The 21186-nt window shown below is 52.0% G+C and overlaps 1 protein-coding gene across 1 annotated transcript in view; it reads right to left on the bottom strand.

Annotated features, from left to right (window-relative positions):
* Window positions 1-20310, bottom strand: part of LOC140418107 (sodium- and chloride-dependent neutral and basic amino acid transporter B(0+)-like) — a 111359-nt gene extending 91049 nt beyond the window's left edge. Inside the window, exons 1-2 of the mRNA XM_072501525.1 lie at window positions 20166-20310; window positions 11462-11593 (exon numbers count right to left, since the gene is read on the bottom strand). Coding sequence (XP_072357626.1) covers window positions 11462-11593; window positions 20166-20310 — 277 coding nt within the window. The remainder of the gene's footprint in view (window positions 1-11461; window positions 11594-20165) is intronic.
* Window positions 20311-21186: the final 876 nt, after the last annotated feature.

Below are 21186 nucleotides of genomic sequence, written 5' to 3'. Positions count from 1 at the left end.
CAATCCGGGTGATGAATGGTGTGCCACCCTAACGGTCAACCGATCACCGATAACATTCCGTTGGGACACTGGTGCCTCCGCCAACCTAATTGCATGGTCAGCCTTCTACGCCTTGAAGGTCAGACCACCAATTCGGCCATCCCGTTGCAAGATGGTCGACTACAACGGAAACGTTATCCCAGCCATGGGATCCTGCCAGCTCCAGGTGACACACAACACATACACGGCCACACTATCCTTCGAAATATTCGGATCATCAAAGGACTCCCTGCTAGGCGCACAGGCATGCAAGGTTCTCCACCTCGTGCAGCGGGCCCACGCTCTGTCTCCAGAAGGCACATCAGACTTCCCGGATGCAGAGTTTAGGGCACAGCTCCACTCGCTCCTCGCCCACAACCAGGAGGCATTCGAGGGCATGGACACACTGCCCTATACCTACAGAATACGACTCAAACCAGACATTCACGCACCTTGCAGGGTCCCAGCGCCACTCAGGGACCGCCTCAAGCAGCAGCTGCAGGAACTCCAGGACCAAGGGGTGCTATCCCGGGTCACGGAGCCCACGCCATGGGCCAGCTCCATGGTGTGTGTTAAGAAGCCCTCTGGCGAACTCTGGATCTGCATTGACTCGAAAGACCTGAACAACAACATAATGAGGGAACACTACCCCATACCCAAACGGGAAGAGATAACGAGCAAAATGGCCCGGGCTAAAATTTTTAGAAAGCTGGATGCCTCGAAGGGTTTTTGGCAGATCCAACTGGATCAGTCCAGCAGGAAGCTGTGCACCTTCAACACTCCTTTCGGCAGGTTCTGCGATAACAGAATGCCGTTTGGCATCATCTCGGCATCCGAGGTCTTTCACAGGATCATGGAACAGATGATGGAGGGCATCGAAGGGGTGCGCATCTACGTTGACAATGTCATCGTCTGGTCCACCACACCACAGGACCACATCAATCGTTTCCAGCGCGTCTTTGCACGGATACGGGAAAACGGACTGCGCCTCAACCGAGCCAAGTGTTCTTTCGGCCAAACCGAGCTAAAGTTTCTGGGGGACCACATATCCCGGTCAGGTATGTGTCCGGATGCAGACAAGATGAGCGCCATTACAGCCATGCCGCAGCCGGCAGACAAGAAAGCAGTGCTACGCTGCCTAGGCATGGTCAACTTCCTGGGGAGGTTCATTCCCAACCTTGCCTCCCACACGGCGGCTCTTCGCCACCTAGTCAAGAAGTTCACGGAGTTCCAGTGGCTGCCCGCACACCAGAAGGAATGGGAGGAGCTCAAGATTAAGCTTACCACAGACCCGGAATTGGCGCTTTTCGACACATCTCATGACACTAAAATTTCGACTGATGCCAGCCAGTCCGGCATTGGGGTGGTACTCCTTTAACGGGATGACACTGCGTCATGGGCCCCGGTCGCCTATGCCTCGCGGGCCATGACCCCCACAGAACAGTGCTACGCGCAGATCGAAAAGGAGTGCCTGGGTTTGCTAATCGGAATAGACAAGTTCCATGACTACGTGTATGGTCTCCTCCAGTTTACCATTGAGACTGACCATCGCCACCTGGTCAGCATCATACATAAGGACCTGAACGAGATGACCCCTCGCCTCCAGCGTATCCTAATCAAACTTAGGAGGTACGACTTCCAACTGGTCTACACCCCGGGAAAGGACCTTATCATTGCGAATGCCCTATCTAGAGCAGTGAGCACACCGCCCGACTCGGAGGGGTTTGTCTGTCAGGTCGAAGCGCAGGTGGCCTTCACATCGACAAATCTACCAGCCGATTACTCCAGTCTGGCCCGTATTCGCCGGGAGACTGTGGCTGACCCCCTTCTACAAGATGTGTGATGCATCACATGACGGGAGGGTGGCTCAAAGGACAGTGCCCGCAGTTCTACAATGTCAGAGACGACTTGGCCGTCATTGATGGTGTCCTCCTAAAGCTGGGCCGGATTGTGATTCCACACAGCATGCACAAGCTGGTCCTTGACCAACTACACGAAGGCCGCCTGGGGGTCGTGAAGTGCAGACGGAGGGCCCGAGAGGCGGTATACTAGCCGGGCATCAATGATGACATTGCCAATATGGTGCTCAACTGCCCCACCTGCCAAAGGTTTCAGCCGGCGCAACCTCCTGAGACGCTTCAGCCCCATGAGCTGGTGACGTCCCCCTGGGAAAAGGTGGGTGTGGATCTTTTTCATGCGCTCGGCAGGGACTATGTAATCGTCATAGATTACTTTTCAAACTATCCAGAGGTCATACGCCTGCACGATTTGACATCGTCCGCTGTCATAAGGGCCTGCAAAGACACCTTCGCTCGCCACGGCATGCCGATTACTGTCATGTCGGACCATGGGCCTTGTTTTGCCAGCCAGGAATGGTCTTCCTTTGCTGCTTCGTATGGCTTCACACACGTGACGTCCAGCCCTCTGCATCCCCAGTCCAATGGAAAGACGGAGAAGGGCATTCACATCGTCAAGCGGCTCCTCTGCAAGGCTGCTGCTGCCGGATCGGATTTCTGCTTAGCCCTGCTAGCCTATCGCTCGGCCCCACTAGCCACTGGCCTCTCACCAGCCCAGCTGTTGATGGGTCGCGCCCTCAGGACCACTGTGCAATCCATTTTGGTCCACACAACCAACCATGCTCCAATACTGCACAGGATGCGACAGCAGCACGTTCGCCAGAAGGTGGCACATGACACTGGCAACTGATCTTCCCACCCTAGCGCCTGGGGACGACGCCCGCATCCACCTACCAGAAGGTGGCTGGTCAGCACCTGCCGAAGTTCTCCGACACGTGGCTCCCCCCTCGTTCCTGGTTCGCATGCCTGATGGCTCCATTCGCAGGCGCAATCGCCGGGCTCTTCGCCTGCTTCCACGCTCGCTACGGCAACTTACACCGGTGCCACGCCCTCCTGTTGTTCCTGATATCGACTTCGTGGAGCTTCCTGCCACCATGCCCATTCCGTCATCGCCCGTGGCCAGGCCCATTCCTCAGCCGCTGAATCCTGACCCACCCTTGAGGCGGTCAACCCGAATTCGTCGCCCACCTACTAGGCTGGACTTATGAGCCTGTTTGAACATTGAACTCACTGATGCATCATACCACTGTGTTAATATGTTTCTCTTTTTCCTTGTCGTTACAGGAGTTACGGGCCTGATTTGGAAAAGGAACTCGAGAGGTTACTGAAGACAGGAGTCTTTGAGCCTGGTGCCACCAGCGATTGGGCATCCCCAAGCATCCCTTCCTTATAGAAGGATGGCTGAGTACGAATACGTGGGAATTTCAAAAGGACTTCCAAAGTTCTAACATGTGCTGATCAATACCCTTTACCACTTAGCAAAGATTTTTTTGCAGGACTCTCAAGAGGCCAAAGAATGAGCAAAATATATCTCTCCCAATGAATGTAGCTATTGAGTCTCTACCGTAACTGACCATAGTAACACACAAGAGTCTGTTTCAGTATCGGAGGCTTCCATTCGGGGCAACACTGGCTCTCTTCCAACAATCTATGGATCAGATCTTGAGTGGGCTATCAGGTGTACAATGCTAACTGGATGACATTTTGATTACAGATTCAAACAATGTAGAGCATGTAAAGAACCTACCCTTCCAAGGCTGCAACTATATAATCTCAGGATCAAGAAAGAGAAGTGCAAATTTTTAAAATCTTCTATTCACTATCTTGGACACATCATAGACCAAGACAGTCTTCACAAAGAATCTAAGAAGATGTCAGAGATGCTGGATTCTCCACGACCACAGAAAGTGACTCAGTTAAAGTTGTTTCTAGGATTATTAAATTACTATGGAAAGTTCATACCACACTGAGCAACAAGGCTGAAGACTTTGCAGATGTGGCTGTGCAACAAGCAAGCTTGCTCTGGATTGGGAGAATGCTCATCAAACTTTTAAACAAAAATTACATGGGCGTCATTCTCCGACCCCCCGCCGGGTCGGAGAATGGCCGTTGGCCGCCGTGAATCCCGCCCCCGCCGAAGTCTCCGGTACCGGAGATTGGGCGGGGGCGGGAATCGGGCCGCGCCGGTTGGCGGGACCCCCCGCTCAATTCTCCGGCCCGGATGGGCCGAAGTCCCGCCCAGAAATTGCCTGTCCTGCCGGCGTAAATCAAAGCTGGTATTTATTGGTGGGACCAGGCGGCGTGGGCGGGCTCCGGGGTCCTGGGGGGGGCACGGGGCGATCTGACCCCGGGGGGTGCCCCCACGGTGGCCTGGCCCGCAATCAGGGCCCACCGATCCGCGGGCAGGCCTGTGCTGTGGGGGCACTCTTTCCCTTCTGCCTCCGCAACGGTCTCCACCGCTGACGCTCCCGCGCATGCGCCGCATTTCCGCGCCAGCTGGCGGGGCAACAAACGCCATTTCCGCCAGCTGGCGGGGCAACGAATGCCATTTCCGCCAGCTGGCGGGGCGGAAATCCCTCCGGCGCCGGCCTAGCCCCTCAATGTTGGGGCTTGGCACCCAAAGATGCGGAGCATTCCGCACCTTTGGGCCGGCGCGATACCCGTCTGATTGGCGCCGTTTTTGGCGCCTGTCGGCAGACATTGCGCCGTTGGGGGAGAATTTTGTCCCAGGAATCGGAATTATTGGTCCGTTATAAAGCAAACCTGAGCTGCAGATTGCTTGCGGCACATGACCCTGTGGGGTTGGAGCCAATTGCCTTACATATAATGCCTTCAGATGAAGAGCGACCAATAGTATTTGCTTCAATGACGTTGACTGGCACTGAGTCCAATTATGCTCAACGTGAGAAAGAAGCTCTCAGCATTATTTTTGATATTTGAAGGTTTCAACATTATTTATTTGGTTATCAATTTACTCTACTGACCGACTTTCATCCCTTAACAGCCATTTTTGAGCCGCAAAAGGTGATCCCTTCATTCGTTGCGGCCAATTACAATGTTGGGTTAATTTTGTCAGCAGACGCTTATGATATTGAATATTGGAGGTCTGAACAGCATGCAACCACAAACGCTTTGTCTAGACTGCCGCTGCAAGATGTACAAGTCCACAAAGATATGCTCAAATCTGATGAACAGTTCAACAACATATTCTATCTGTCTCATGTGGAAAATGTGCTGGTAACATCTTCTCAGGTGCGAAAATTTACCTTACCAGATCCTTTGTTGGGGAAGGTGTTGGACATGATTCAAAAAGGCACTCGAACACAAGAGTATGGAAAGAACCCCAGATCTAAAACCTTATCTTGCCAGACATCTTGAATTGACAGTACAAAATGGTGTATTGCTGTGGGCTTTTAGAGTAATCATTATGCCATGTCTACAAAGTAGAAACCTGGATCAGCTGCACGAGGGCCTCCCGGTGTCATTAGAATGAAGGAGTTGTTGAGAAGCTACTTCTGGTGGCCCAGATTGGATGTCTAAATAGAGGAGAAGGTGAAATTATGCCAATCCTGCGCTGCATTGAGAAATGTCCTCTACTACAACCTTTGAATCCATGGGAATGGTCTATAATTTACCCAGTTTCAACAACATTGTGTAAATAATCCCTTTGCACTATCATATGAACTTGACGTGAGCCACCTCAGATTCTTTCTCTTTGTATTCTTCTTTTTCATTCATCCTGCCAAAATGGACAATTTCACATTTCCCAAATTTTCTTCCATTCTGACAGGTCTATGCTCATTCACTTAACCCAGATTACATTTCTACTTATCTTCGTATCATCAGCAAATTTAGCCACCATGGGCTGCATTCTCCGTTTCAGTGGCTACGTGCTGGTTCGAACAGAGAATTCGCAGGAGGTTTACAGTGAAAAAATCGGCATCGGCCCCTCACCGATTCCAGGACCAGTGAGGGGAGAGCAGCTGAGCCGGAAGAAATTCCCGGCTCCCGCGCCCAAAACGGCCGGAGAATGGCTGGGTCCATGGCCGCGCATGCACACGGCCAACCTCCAACACGAAAACCCGCTGCTGTGCCAGGTTGTGGAGGACACAATAGACCACCATAAATTGGGCAACACCCTGATGGGTATACTGCAGTGCACCACCAGAGAGATTGAGGCATCAGAACCACATTTTAAGGAGTCCGATGCACCACTCAACGACAGACCGGGTAGCCGCATGGGCCTCGTTGTATCGGGTCTCCGTATCGGTCACCAGCCTCTGTGCTGGCATCATTAACCAGGTACTCAGCGATAAGCTTTATCACCCAAGAGCAAACCAGCCATTCTGAGGCCGGGGATGTCTGACTGCCCCAGGATGTAGCTGGCATGCACGCTCACTGCATATGTGCATGATCTTCATGCAGTGGTCGCCCGCAAGCTGGATGTTTAGGGAGTGGAACTCCTTCCTAAATGGCACTCCCAGACGGCCCGGTGCACATAAGTCGATATCCATGCCATCTATTAGCCCATGGATCTGGGGTATACTGTCGATGGTGGAGAATGCCCGGGCATCTTGCTGGGCCTGATCCGTGTCAAAGTTTATATAGTTTTCTGCCTTGGCAAACATGGCATAGAGTCATAGAATCATAGAATTTACAGTGCAGAAGGAGGCCATTCGGCCCATCAAGTCTGCACCGGCTCTTGGAAAGAGCACCCTACACAAGGTCAACACCTCCACCCTATCCCCATAACCCAGTAACCCCACCCAACACTAAGGGGAACTTTGGACACTAAGGGCAATTTATCATGGCCAATCCACCTAACCTGCACATCTTTGGACTGTGGGAGGAAACCGGAGCACCCGGAGGAAACCCACGCACACACGGGGAGGATGTGCCGACTCCGCACAGACAGTGACCCAAGTCGGAATCGAATCTGGGGCCCTGGAGCGGTGAAGTGATTGTGCTATCCACAATGCTACCGTGCTGCCCCCACAGATGCACTCGTGGGCTGCAGCTTGAGATGCTGCATAAGTCCCCACTCGAGCTCTGGAATAATCCTGAGGTGGAGTTTCAGGGCTGCAGTGACCTTCACAGGCACCGGGAGCGGGAATCCTGCTCCTCCACATGTTGCCAAATACGCGAGGGCATTGCACAGGTGCCGCATCATCCCCTTGTTTAGGCTGAGTCTCTTGCGGCACACGCTCCAAAGACCAACTACACCTGTGCATCTGCTCCAAAGACCAACTACACCTGTGCATCTGCTCAAAAGACCAGCTACACCTGTACATCTGCTCCAAAGACCAACTACACCTGTACATCTGCTCCAAAGACCAACTACACCTGTACATCTGCTCCAAAGACCAACTACACCTGTGCATCTGCCCAAAAGACCAGCTACACCTGTACATCTGCTCCAAAGACCAACTACACCTGTGCATCTGCTCGAAAGACCAGCTACACCAGTACATCTGCTCGAAAGACCAACTACACCGATACATCTGCTCAAAAGACCAACTACACCTGTACATCTGCTCAAAAGACCAGCTACACCGGTACATCTGCTCAAAAGACCAACTACACCTGTGCATCTGCTCAAAAGACCAGCTACACCTGTACATCTCGAAAGACCTAATACACCTGCACATCTGCTCGAAAGACCAACTACACCTGTACATCTGTTCGAAAGACCAACTACACCTGTACATCTGTTTGAAAGACCAACTACACCTGCACATCTGCTCAGCAAACCAACTACACCTTTGCATCTGCTTGAAAGATCAGCTACGTCTCTGCACCTTAAGCCATTGTGGGCCTCCCCTTCTGGATCCCTCGCTGGCTGATGGGCAGCCTGGTCTTCAGGTGTTGGGCAGGGCCCTGAACATGGCCACCACCTTGAGCCACTGTCGATGCTGCTGCCGCTGCCTCCTCCAGCATCTGGTCGCCTGGCCTGCCAGCAGCACCACTAGGGCAGATTCCGCGGGGTCCATGATATTGCCGGTGCCGAACAATATCTGTAAGGATCCTCCCACCCTTCCCCCCGTCCGACAAACTCTGCCTACACACCCCCGGCTGCAGCAATCATTGTACCCCAGATACCCGCATGTAACGTTACCTGGACCAGGTGCTGGTTCCCTTCCTGGTGCACACACCAACCCTGTAGTTACCAATGTGTCCCCGATGCTGGGGTCCAGCCCCTGGGTGTTTGGATGTTAGCCGCTGCGTCCTAGGTGCTGCCTCCTGCAGTGTTCAGGCACAGTGTGCAGGCATCACGGTCTGATTGGTGAGATACTCTCAATTACAAGTCGAGAGAGATGATTGGTAATACAAAGGCTTTAATTAGTAGAGAACCAGTCAGCTACCGAGAAGTGTGCTCACTGCACACTGCCCACTGGACATTACCTTATATATGGCTCCCTGGGGGGTGGAGCCGGAGGCGGAGTCCCCCTGGGTTCCAAATCCGGTCTAAAAGGGACCATTACATTAAAGGTGCAGTAACCATTCATCACAATTGGGATGCTAGATAATAACTCACACAAGATACATACCAGTCCACCCACGGGGATTCACATGGGATGAATCACTACGATTAGCAATTCCCAATTAGCTATAGCCTTCAGCCACTGGCCAGAGTCCTCTGCCATCAGTAGGAGTGAGTGGTCGGTGGGCAGGGGCTGGGTTGCCCCCATAACAGGACACACAGTCCATGGTTGGCATGGTGCACCCGCGGGTGTTAAGGCATCCCCCCCCCACTCCCCCCCCCCCCACCCCAAGCCTAGCCCTGGCAGGGGCAGCCACCACCCCGCCCCCCCCGCTCCATAAAACCCCCCAACCGACGACGGCCCACCACTACTCAGGCATGCCCCCAGTGGCTCTCCCACCCTACTCAGAGCACATATTATAATAATAATAATTATCTTTATTGTCACAAATCGGCTTACATTAACACTACAATGAAGTTGCAGTGAAAAGTCCCGAGTCGCCACAGTTCGGGTGCACAGAGGGAGAATTCAGGGTGTCCAATTCACCTAACAGCATGGGCGGGATTCTCCGCAATCGATGCGATGACCGCCGACCGGCACCAAAAACGGCACGAATCAGTCCGGCATCACGCCGCCCCAAAGGTGTGGAATTCTCCGCATCTTGAGGGGCCGAGCCCTCACCTTGAGGGGCTAGGCCCGCGCCGGACTGATTTCCACCCCGCCAGCTGGCGGGAAAAGCCTTTGGTGCCCCGCCAGCTGGCGCGGAAATGACTTTGCCGTGCGGCGCATGCGCGGGAGCGTCAGCGGCCGCTCATGGCATCCCCGCGCATGCGCAGTGGAGGGGGTCTCTTCCGCCTCCGCCATAGTGGAGACCATGGCGAAGGCAGAAGGAAAAGAGTGCCCCCACGGCACAGGCCCGCCCGCGGATCGGTGGGCCCCGATCGCGGGCCAGGCCACCGTGTGGGCACCCCCTGGGGCCAGATCCCCCCCCCCCCCAGGACCCCGGAGCCCGCCCGCTCCGCCTTGTCCCGCCGGTAAGAGAGGTGGTTTGATTCTCGCTGGCGGGACAGGCATTCCAGCAGCGGGACTTCGGCCCATCGCGGGCCGGAGAATCGCCGGGGGGGGGGGGGGGGGGGGCCCACCAACTGGCGCGGCGCGATTCCCACCCCCGACGAATATCTGGTGCCGGAGAATTCGGCAACCGGCGGGGGTGGGATTCACACCAGCCCCCGGCGATTCTCCGACCCATGTCTTTCGGGACTTACCATAGAATTATAGAATTTACAGTGCAGAAGGAGGCCATTTGACCCATCGAGTCTGCACTGGCTCTTGGAAAGTGCATCCTACCTAAGCCCACACCTCCACCCTATCCCCACACCTCCACCATCCCCGTAATCCCACCTAACTTTTTGGGACATCAAGGGCAATTTATCATGGCCAATCAACCTAACCCGCACATCTTTGGACTGTGGGAGGAAACCGGAGCACCCGGAGGAAACCCACGCACACACAGGGAGAACGTGCAGACTCCACACAGGCAGTGACCCAAGCCGGGAATCGAACCTGGGACCCTGGCGCTGTGAAGCAACAGTGCTAACCACTGTGCTGCCGTGCCGCCCACTGGGGCAGCAACTCCATTGACCCCGAGCTGTTTGCCTGTGAGTGAAGATGGATACTCACATCCTCGTGTCCTCGCAGCAGCCCTTCCGCCAGCCTCACATTTTGAAAAGAAGTACTAATCGGCACCTTCGTGACCACTTGCTGGGGAGGCTGTTAGGTCACAGGGGAGCATTAGGTCGGGGGCCTGCCCTGTTAATTGTATGGAGATTGGGCTTAAGTGGTGATTATTGGTTTTTCTCCACACTACGGCGGGATCCCTGATTTTGCCGATGTGAGTTGGCCGGGTGGATCGCAAACAGATCGGCACCAGTGCGGTTGTCGATTTTGGCCTCTCCCGCGATTTAGCGGCCTTGTCGCGTTCTAGTTTAAGCTCAACGTGGCCATTAAATCTTTTACTTTCATTACAAAGTCAAAAAGCCACCACTTACATAGAAACATGCATAGAACACAGAAGCAGAAGGAGGCCATTTAGCACTTCGGGCCTGCTTCACCAATCATTATCATCACCAACGCCCTATGCAATTGCAGTAAAACATCCCTATTCCTATATTCAAATCCTCTCGCTATGAAGGCTAACATACCATTTGCCTTCTTTACTGCCTGCTGTACCTGCATGCTTACTTTCAGCAACTGATGCACGAGGACACCAAGGTCTCCCTGAGTATCCATCTCTCTCAATTTGCACCCATTCGAATAGTAATCTGCCTTCCTATTTTTGCTACGGGTGCATAACCTAACATCTATCCACATTAAACTGCATCTCCAACACAGATGCCCACTCACTTAGCTTGTCCAAATCCTGCTGAAGCATTCTCCTCACAGCTCACCCTCCCACCCAACTTTGTATCATCTGCAAATTTGGAGATAATACATTTAGTTCCCTTATCCAAATCATTAATATATAATGCTAGAGTCCTAGTTGGGGTCCGAGCACACATCCCAGCGGTACCCCGCAAGTCACTGCCTGCCAATCAGAAAAAGACCCATTTATTTCACTTTTTTTGCTTCCTGGCTGCAAACTAGCATTATCTCCATCTCAAACCCATGCACTTGAACTTTACATAGTAATCTGCTATATGAGACCTTGTCACAAGCCTTCTGAAAGTCTAAATAAACTACATCCACATGGACCCTAGCAACTTACCTACTACAGACGTTAGGCTCACTGGCGTATTGCTCCCTGGTTTCTCTCCACCTCCCGTTTTGAATACGGGGCTTATATTAGCTACCCTCCAATCTTTCAGGAAAATGAAAAAGGGCACCAGCATTAATAATATTAAATTACATTTGGAATGCGGGAAGGGAACATGTCACTCACTGTGCCTGCCTCTTTGCTGCCTGTACCTACCTGCTCTTGTTAACTGAATGAATGATCAGGTTGCAACTTGTACCTCAAGCCTGACTTAAATCCTGCCTGATAAGAAAGTTACAATCAACATCTCAACACCTATTAATCATTTAAACTGTTGACAAATGAATATTAACCTTGCATGATTGGCACGGCCTTCCACACTGCAACTGGTCCGAGGCTGGCAAACTGACCAAAGGAACATTCCAAGAAGAACACAGGCATCCCAACCAGTGCCAGCATGAGCGTGTAGGGAATGAGAAACGCACCTGGAAAATATAACAAACAACTTTGGGGAAGTGTAAACTTGGGCAAGACTGAAAACCACTTTCAGGCTGAACTCCTGAAATCATTTTGAAAACATATTTGTCTGTCCCCGTCTTCCCATCTAATTTTCAATCCATCCATCCAGAAATATTTTAATTCAATCTCTCCCAACAGAAAAAAACTAATCTCTCTCATCCTCTCCTATCTCACTGGCCATGGCTACTGTAGGATTTGATAGATGTGAACTGTCATCATCTCTGGAAAAGGTTTAACTTTCAGCTCCAATTCTAAAACTTCAGCAAATCAATGGTGAAGGTGATGGGAGACCAGAAGACTGGGAGAGATTCAGAATGCAGCAAAGATGGACCAAAAATACAATTAGGAGGGAGACCATAAACTAGCAAGCGGGAGACATAAAAACGAACAGCAAGAGCTTTTTTTTAAGTTCATTAAAAGGGAGAGAGATGTAAAAGTAAGCATTGGACCCTCAGAGACTGAAACCAGGGAAGTAATTATGGGGAACAAGAAAATCGCAGAGGGATTAATAGACATTTTGCATTGGTCTTTACTGAGCATCCCAGAAATAGTACAAACTACAGGGGAGGCGTTAAATACAGTCACCATCACCAGAGAATTAGATTCAGGTAAACTCATAGGGATAAAGGCTGACCAGACCCCTGAGTCTGATGCTTTGGACCCCAGGATTGTGAAGGAGGTCGCTACAGAGATTGTGGATCCATTGGGAGTTATTTTCCAAAAATCCATGGATTCTGGAATTGAGCCAAAGTATTGGAAAACTGTCAATCTTCAAATATATAGAATATATAATTGCTTATTGTCACAAGTAGGCTTCAATTAAGTTACTGTGAAAAGCCCCTAGTCGCCACATTCCAGCGCCTTTTCGGGGAGTCCGGTACGGGAATTGAACCCGCGCTGCTGGCATTATTCTGCATTGTGCTAAACTAGGGGCTGGTTTAGCACACAGGGCTAAATAGCTGGCTTGCAATGCAGAATAAGGCCAGAGCGCGGGTTCAATTCCCGTACCGGCCTCCCCGAGCAGGTTCTGGAATGTGGCGACTCGGGGCTTTTCACAGTAACTTCATTGAAGCCTAGTTGTGACAATAAGCGATTATTATTATCACCAACCCCTCGAGGGAAGGAGGCAAAATGAACTAAATTACAGGCCAGTGAGTGGAACTTCACTTATTGGAAAAATATTAGAATCCCGATGAAGGTGAGAATAGTGCATTTGGAAAGTAATGATCTGTGACTGGATTCTCCATTTGGGAGGCTATGATCCCCCGCTGGAAGTGAATCAAATGGAATTTGTGCTTCTTCTGGCAGTTCCGTGCAGTCACAATTCAGGTAATCTCTGAAGATAGAAGGGCAGGTTAATAGGGTGGTGAAAAAGGCCTACACTTGCCTTTATCAATCGTGGCATAGATTGCAAAAGCAAGGAAGCCATGTTAGGTTTATATAGAACATTGGTGAGGCAAAGCTGGAGTACTGTGTGCTGTTCTGGTCGCCACATTGCAGGAAGGATGTGTTTTCACAGGATGAGGTGCAGAGGAGATTCACTAAGATGATGCCTGCGATGGAACATTTAAGTTGTGAAGAGAGGTTGGATAGGCTTGGATTGTTTTCCCTGGAGCAGAGAAGACTGATGGGCGACCTGTTCGGGGTGTACAAGATTATGAGGGGCATGGACAGGGTGGAGAGGGAACAGCTGTTCACCTTAGTTGAAGGATCGGTTGCAAGGGGACACAAATTCAAGGTGAGGGATGGGAGGTTCGGGCGATTTGAGGAAAAACATTTTTACCCAGAGGGTGGTAACGGCCTGGATTGCACTTCCTGGGAGGGTAGTAAAGGCGGGTTGCCTCACATCCGTTCACAAGTACCTGGATGAGTACTTGGCACATCTTAACATTCGAGGCTATGGGACAAGTGCTGGCAAATGGGATTAGGATTGGCAGTCAGCTGCCTTTCATGCAGGCAGGCCTCCAGGACTGGCAGTGCCAGATGACGATGGAGCCTCCGAATCTCACTCCAACCTCCGCTCCATCCCATGGAGTAGGCCAGCGAGCACCCCGAGGGAGGAGGAAGTGATGGGGTCCATTCTGGTGCCTCCTGCAGAAGAGGTGCGAGAATATTTCAGCCTTTCCGAATCCCCTCCACCTGACACTGGTGCATCTCATGGGCAGACCAGGGTGACACGACATCAACTGTGATACCTGGAGGTCGACCAGGCCCATCCAGGTCCAGGCCCTCCAGATGACGACTGCCAAGGGCATCACAGGTCAGAAGGCGAGACCTGTGATGCCTCCAAGTCTAATGTGCTTCCTGGGGTAACACCTAGGTGGAGCGGTGGCCCATAAAATAAGGAAGATAGATGATACTTAAATTGGCGCAGGTGCAATTGATGGAATATAGTTAGGGGTAAGGGTACACCATTGTACATTGTCACCATTAAATACTTTAGCACCACCAATCTGACTCCAACTTCCGTCTGAGCATTCGAAAGGGTGGGCTCACTTCCAGTGGCGACCATGCGAGGGTAGGTTGCAAAATCGCCAGCTCCCGCCGTGAACGGACTTACGGGCCCTTTTAAGGAGTTTCAGCAGCTCCTCCTCGGTGAAATTCGGCGGGCAAACAACACTGGAAGGCTCCCCGCATCGGTATATGGAGGGGGCCAGGTGTAGGACGGCGAAACAAGCGAGTACCGAGAAGCGGGTGGAACAGGCGTGGGAACACAAAATGGCGGCCGGCTTGGATCAGGCAGCATGGGCCCAGTGGTCACGGGAACAGCAGGAGTTCCTCAGAAGTTGTTTTGCTGACCTAAAAACGGAGAGGCTGGCCCCGATGAAGGCCTCAATGGAGAAGATGGTTGAGATCCAGAAGATGCAGGAGGAGGCGATCGAGGAGATCGAGATAAAGGTTTCGGATAATGAAAACAGGATACTTGGTCTGGCCGTCAGCGTGAGGCACATGATGCCTTGCATAAGAGATGGCAGGAGAGATTGGAAGACTATGAAAACAGGTCCATGAGACAAAACCTGCGAATTCTGGGCCTCCCTGAGGGTGCGGAGGGGTCGGATGCGAGTGCATTTGTGACCACATTGCTGGGGACTCTGATGAGGACGGGGGCATATCCTCGACCTCTGGAACTGGACGGAGTGCACAGAGTTCTTGCAAGGAAGCCCAAGACTAATGAACCGCCGAGGGCTATGGTGGTATGGTTTAAACCGCTTCTCAGACAAGGAACGATGGGCTAAAAAGGAGCGGAGCAGCAGGTGGGAGAACAACGTAATCCGCATTTACCAGGACCTGGGAGCAGAACTGGCCAAGAGGCCCACTGGTTATCAACCGTGCTAAGACGGCCCTCCACATCAAAGGGGTGAGGTTCGGACTGCTGCATCCGGCGAGGCTTTGGGTTACGTATCAAGATCGTCACCACTACTTTGTTACTCCGGACGAGGCGTGGACATTTATCAAACAGGAAAAGCTGGACTCGAGCTAAAGGACAGCCACACTGGGATGAAACGCTCTGTTGGGAAGGGGTAGCATGATGCTGTCCGAACATAAGATTGGGAGTAATGTTAATTGTTTGATAGCCGGAGGGAGCTATGTCATCTTGTTTCCCTTTCTTGTTCCCTGTTTCTCTGGCCATGCTCTCGGCTTTTGTGGAGTTCGGAGTCACAGAGGGGAGAGAGGGGCCCTTTACTTAGGGCTGCACTTCAGGCATCTGGAGCCGTTTCTTTTGTGGGACCGGGTTAGCGCCCGGGGTTTGTTTTTTTTGTTTAACTGGCGGCAGGGGAGGGGGGGGGGGGCGGACCTGGGGGGGGGGCGGGGGGTAGGATGCTGCCTTGCTGACAGAAGAGAAGCCAACTTTGGGGAACAGATGGAGAGTCTGAGGAGAGGGGGGCTCCAATGGGAGGGCTCGAGTAAGCGGGGGACGCAGGCTCATGGCTGGCCGAAAAAAGGGGGATGGCTAGTCGGCAGGGAAGGAGCGGCGGGGGGCTAACCCCCCCGTCCAGACTGATAACGTGGAATGTGAGGGGTCTGAATGGGCCGGTCAAGAGGGCTCGCGAATTCTCGCACCTAAAGGGGTTAAAGGCAGACGTAGCCATGCTACAGGAGACGCATCTAAAACTCGCAGATCAAACAAGTTGAGAAAGGGGTGGGGTGGGCCAGGTGTTCCATTCGGGGCTGGATTCAAAGACCAGAGGGGTAGCAATTCTGGTCAGTAAACTGGTGGCATTCGAGGCAGGGAGTATTGTGGTTGACAAAGGGTGCAGATACATAATGGTTTGTGGGAAGCTGCAAGGGACCCAGGTGGTGCTTGTGAACGTCTACGCCCCGAACTGGAATGACGTGGAATTCATGAGACGCATGCTGGGTAAAATTCCGGTCTTAGACTGACATAATTTGATCATGAGGGGTGACTTCAACACAGTTATTGACCTTGTATTGGACCTGTCAAAGTCGAGGTTAGGAAAGCGACCAGCAGCGGCTAAAGAACTGAGGGGTTTCATGGAACAGGTGGGGGGCGTAGACCCATGGAGGTTCGCTCGGCCGAGGGCGAAGGAGTTCTCTATTTTCTCCCACGTCCACAAAGTTTATTCTCGTATAGATTTGATCTGCTGACCACAGGGAAAGCGGTAGCACAGCTGAGGAAGGCAAAAGGGGCAGTCTATGAAAGCGAGTAGAAAGCTGGCGCACCAACTTCGTAGGAGGGAGGCGGCCAGGGAAATTCGGGAAGTTAGGGATAACGAAGGTGTCATAATATACACCAGTATATCATGGTGCAGACACACACTGATGGACACACAGTGGGACCAATCAACATACACAACACTGCAGCCAATCACCAGTGAGAGCACACGCACTATAAAGACAGGGGACAGGAGAGTTCCCGCTCATTTGAGTAGCAGCTAGCTAGGAGCACAGAGCTCACAGCCTGCAACACAGACATCCACCATGTGCTGAGTGCATCAACTGATTAGGACAAGGCAAAGGTCTTTATTTAAAGCTGGTATCGTATTTACCCCACAGTTCAAGTATGTTTAAATAGTTAACCTTTTAATAAAATAGTGTTGCACTACTTCAAGTGTTGGCGACCTGTATGTGATCCAGAACACCCAACACATCAGAAGGTAACACGGTCTTGGACCCAGAGGGGGTGAACAAAGTCTTTAGGGTGTTTTATGGTAAACTGTACGAGTCAGAACCCCCGGCGGGAGGGGAAGGGATGAAGCAATTCATGGACCAATTGAGGTTTCCAAAGGTGGAAGAGGATCTGGTGGAGGGACTGGGGGCCCCGATAGAGTTGGAGGAGATTGTTAAGGGCCTAGGAGTACGCAGTCGGGCAAGGCCCGGGGCCGGACGGCTATCCTGTAGAATTCGACAAGAAATGTTCAGAACTGTTGAATCCACTCTTGCTAAGGACCTTTAACAAGGCTAAAGAAAGAGGGACCCTCCCCCCAAAAATGTCACAGGCTTCAATTTCACTCAGTCTCAAATGGGAGAAAGATCCGTTACAATGTGGGTCCTACAGACCGATATCGCTCTTGAACCTAGTTGCCCAACTTGCTGGCCAAGATTTTGGCCGCTAGAATTGAGGACTGTGTCCCAGGGGTGATGAGTGAAAGGGGAGGATCAGACAGGCTTCGTTAAGGGCAAGCAACTGAACTCCAATGTACAGAGGCTCCTAATCATTATTATGATGGCCACAGAAGGAGGGGAGGCAGAGGTAGTGGCTGCGATGGATGCAGAGAAAGCCTTTGACCGGGTGGAATGGGAGTACCTGTGGGAAAAGCTAAGAAGGTTTGGATTTGGTGAGGGATTCATAGGGTGGGCCCAACTACTTTATCAGGCCCCCGTAGCAAGTGTATGCACGAACAGGGTGAGGTCGGAGTATTTTAGGCTTCACCGAGGGAAGAGGGGTGCCCCCTCTCCCTATTACGTTGGCCTTAGTGCTGCGGGCTTCAAAGAACTGGCAGGGGTTGGTTCGGGGGGAGGAGCATCGGGTCTCGGTCTATGCGGATGATCTGCTCCTGTATATTTCGGACCCACTATAGGGGATGGGGGAGGTCATGCAGATTTTGAAGGACTTCGGCAATTTTTCGGGGTACAAATTAAACGAGAAGTAAAGCGAGATGTTCGTGATCCAAGCTAAAGGGCAGGAGCAGAGACTGGGAGAGCTTCCACTTAAGATGGTGGAGAAGAGCTTTCAGTACCTAGATATACAGGTGGCTCGGAACTGGGATGCCCTCCACAAGCTTAACTTATCCCGGTTGGTAGAGCAGCTTGGAGGGGGACTTTAAAAGGTGGGACATGCTCCCGCTTTCTCGAGCGGGGAGGGTGCAGACCATTAAGATGTTTGTCTTCCAGTGCCTTCCCATCTTCATCCCGAAGTCCTTCTTCAAGCGGGTGAACAAGATCATTTTGGGATTTTTATGGGCAAATAAGACCCCGCGAGTAAAGAGACTATACCTAGAGCGCAGTCGGAGGGGGGGGAGCTGGCGCTGCCGAATATTTGCAGCTACTACTGGGCGGCTAACATAGCCATGATTAGGAATTGGGTATTGGGGGAGGGGTCGATGTGGGAGCGGTTAGAGGCGGCCCCATGCAAAGGCTCCAGCTTAGGGGCACTCGTAACGTACCTCTGCCATTTTCGCCGGCGCCCTACTCCTCAAGTCTGGTGTGGCGGCGGCACTAAGGATCTGGGGTCAGTGGAGAAGGCACAGAGGGAGCCTCAGTTTGGACCCCAATACACAACAATCACAGGTTTGTCCCGGGCAAGATAGACAGAGGGTTTCAAAGCTGGCATAGGGCAGGTATTAAAAGGATGGGGGACCTGTTCAAATACGGGACTTTGCCCAGCTTGAAATCGCTGGAGGAGAAATTTAATTGCCCCCTGGAAATGCCTTCAGATACCTTCAGGTACGCGCCTTTCTTAAAAAACAGGTGGTGGCATTTCCGTTGCTACCCCGCATAGGTTACAAGATAGGGTGGTCTCCGACACCTGGGGAGGGGAGGGGAAGGTGGTCGGACATCTACCAGGAACTACAGGAGGCAGAGGAAGCCCAGTGGTGGAACTTAAGGGCAAGTGGGAGGAGGAGCTAGGCGGGGAGCTGGATTCGGGCCTGTGGGCGGATGCCCTAAATAGGGTTAATTCCTCTTCATCATGTGCCAGGCTTAGCTTAATCCAGTTTAGGTGGTCCATCGGGCACACATGACGACAACGAGAATAAGCAAGTTCTTTGGGGTTGAGGATAGATGTGCGAGGTGTGCGGGAAGCCCAGCGAACCATGTCCAGATGTTCTGGGGCATGTCCGGCTCTTAAAGGATTCTGGCATGGATTCGCTAAGGCATTGTCAAGATCCTAGACATGCGGGGTGGTGCCGAGTCCAGAGATAGCGATCTTTGGTGTGTCAGACGATCCGGGAGTTCAGGAAGCGAAAGAGGCCGAGGTCTTGGCCTTTGCCTCCCTGGTAGCCCGGAGACGGATCCTTTTAATGTGGCGGGACTCGAAACCCCCGAGTGTGGAAACTTGGATTGGTGATATGGCTGGGTTTCTCAGTCTCGAGAAAATAAATTTGCCTTGAGAGGGTCCATGACGGGGTTCTCTCGGAGATGGCAGCCGTTCCTCGACTTTCTAGGAGAGCAATAAAATGTCAGGAGCAGTAGCAATCCGGGGGGGGGGGGGGGGGGGGGGGGGGGGGGGGGGGGGGGGGGGGGGGGGGGGGAATGTTGCGTATTCTTGTTCTTTTTTCTTATATAATGTTAACGTTCACATTGATTTGCTAAATGTTGTTAATGGTTATGCAAAAATGATGTTTTGATAAAAATCTGAATAAAAATAATTTTTTAAAAAAATAAATAAAGGGTGGTCTGGAACGCTGGGTGATATGTGCCTGCCAGGTGGGAAGGGGGTGGACGTGAAAGATTGGGGCAGGGCAGGGCGCACATAACACATGAACGTCCCACATACTGACACCTTCACCACGAAGTAGCAGGGCATGGGCCCATAAGTGTGAGCCCGACCTCATGTGACAGCATCCCCAGTGAGTGAGCCCTAACCGTTCACCATCTTCCGTCATATGGGCCCATGAGACGTATTTGCCAGCATACATGCTGGGATTACCCGGCGGACAATGGTATCTTATCCTAAAGACAGGAGTCAGACTTTGTCAAACAATGGAGAACATCAAAGCTCATCACACTGCGAGCGGTCATCATCCTTCGTCCCATGGACAAGACCCTGTGGGATGCTGGTATGACCCTTGGAGTGGGGATAGGGAGCTGTGGTAGTGGGGAAAGGACTGAGGGAGAGGGAAAGGTTGGAAAGATTGAGGGAGAGGGAAAAATTGGAAGGACAGAGGGAGAGGGAATGTTGAGAGGTTCAGGGGAAGAGGGATTCCGTGAAACAGTGGAATGAATTTAGGGGGCGCAGGGAAAAGAGGTGTGTTAGGGCAGTGGAGCTGTCGGTGGCCAGGCCTTCTAGTTGGTAAACCGGGAAGTGCTGAAGTTGTCCCGTGTGCCCAGCCCTGGGTCACACGTTGGGAGGCTTGCATATCAGCTCAGACTCCATGCCCAGATCCATCTGGACACCATCCTCTTCCTCTTTGTCAGATGCCGCCTGCCGTTCTTCCTCTTCCTCCACCAGCATGTCACCCCTCTGCTGTGCGATGTTATGATGTATGAAACAGGCCACCATGACGCTCGAGGACCTCTAGGGGCTATACTCATGCCCCCCCACAAGAGCAGTCCTGGATGAGAAGAGCATCGTGAGAACCCCGATGCACCGTGCGAGGATGCTCCTGGTGGCAGCATATGCATCGCTATAACAGGTGTCCATGTTCACCTGGGACCTCCGCATAGGCATCATTAGCCATGACCACAGTGGTTAATCCTTGTCACCCAAGAGCGAACCTCTCACCTGAGGGAGCATCGAGAAGATTCCAAAAACCAATGAGTACATCAGGACGTATGTGTCATGCACATTGCCTGGGTATTGGATGCAGACATGCACGATTTACAGCTGGTGGTCACACAACAACTGCACATTCAAGGAGTGGAAGCCCTTCCTGTTGAACCGGTACCCATAGGGGACATGCGTTCTATCGATCGCCCCTTGGACCTGGGGTATGCCACCAATGGCGGCAGATCCAGCTGCCTGGGCATCCTCATGGGCTTGAACCAGTTTGAAGGTGATGTAGTCCATTTCCCAGGAAATAGCTAAAATCCAAGTTTTAAAATTATTGTAACTACAGTTGAAATACAAGCTGCATTATTCTAAATAAGCCAAGGTCAGCTTGGCGGTGAAACCCTTCACCAGCCTCTCAGCTAGACTGCAAAGGGAATAAGTCAAGGATCAATGTGAATGATGGTAAAAACCACTGTTCAGAAGTCACAATTTAAAACTTGGAAACCAATACGGGGCAAAGAGGGGGGGCGGTATCAAACACAGATATAAGGTTACTGGCACAAGTGTTGCCTGTGTCTTCTCTCTCTCTTCACCTTTGTTCTCTTCCAGTTGTTTTCTTCCTTATGCCCTGCTGGGCTTCAGCTTCTTTGCTTTTGTATTTTTGAG

Source organism: Scyliorhinus torazame, chromosome 5 (genome assembly GCF_047496885.1).
Source record: "Scyliorhinus torazame isolate Kashiwa2021f chromosome 5, sScyTor2.1, whole genome shotgun sequence".
NCBI classification, from domain to species: Eukaryota; Metazoa; Chordata; class Chondrichthyes; order Carcharhiniformes; family Scyliorhinidae; genus Scyliorhinus; species Scyliorhinus torazame.
The sequence above is the reverse complement of the archived record's forward strand: the minus strand, read 5'-3'. Positions and strand labels throughout refer to the sequence as shown.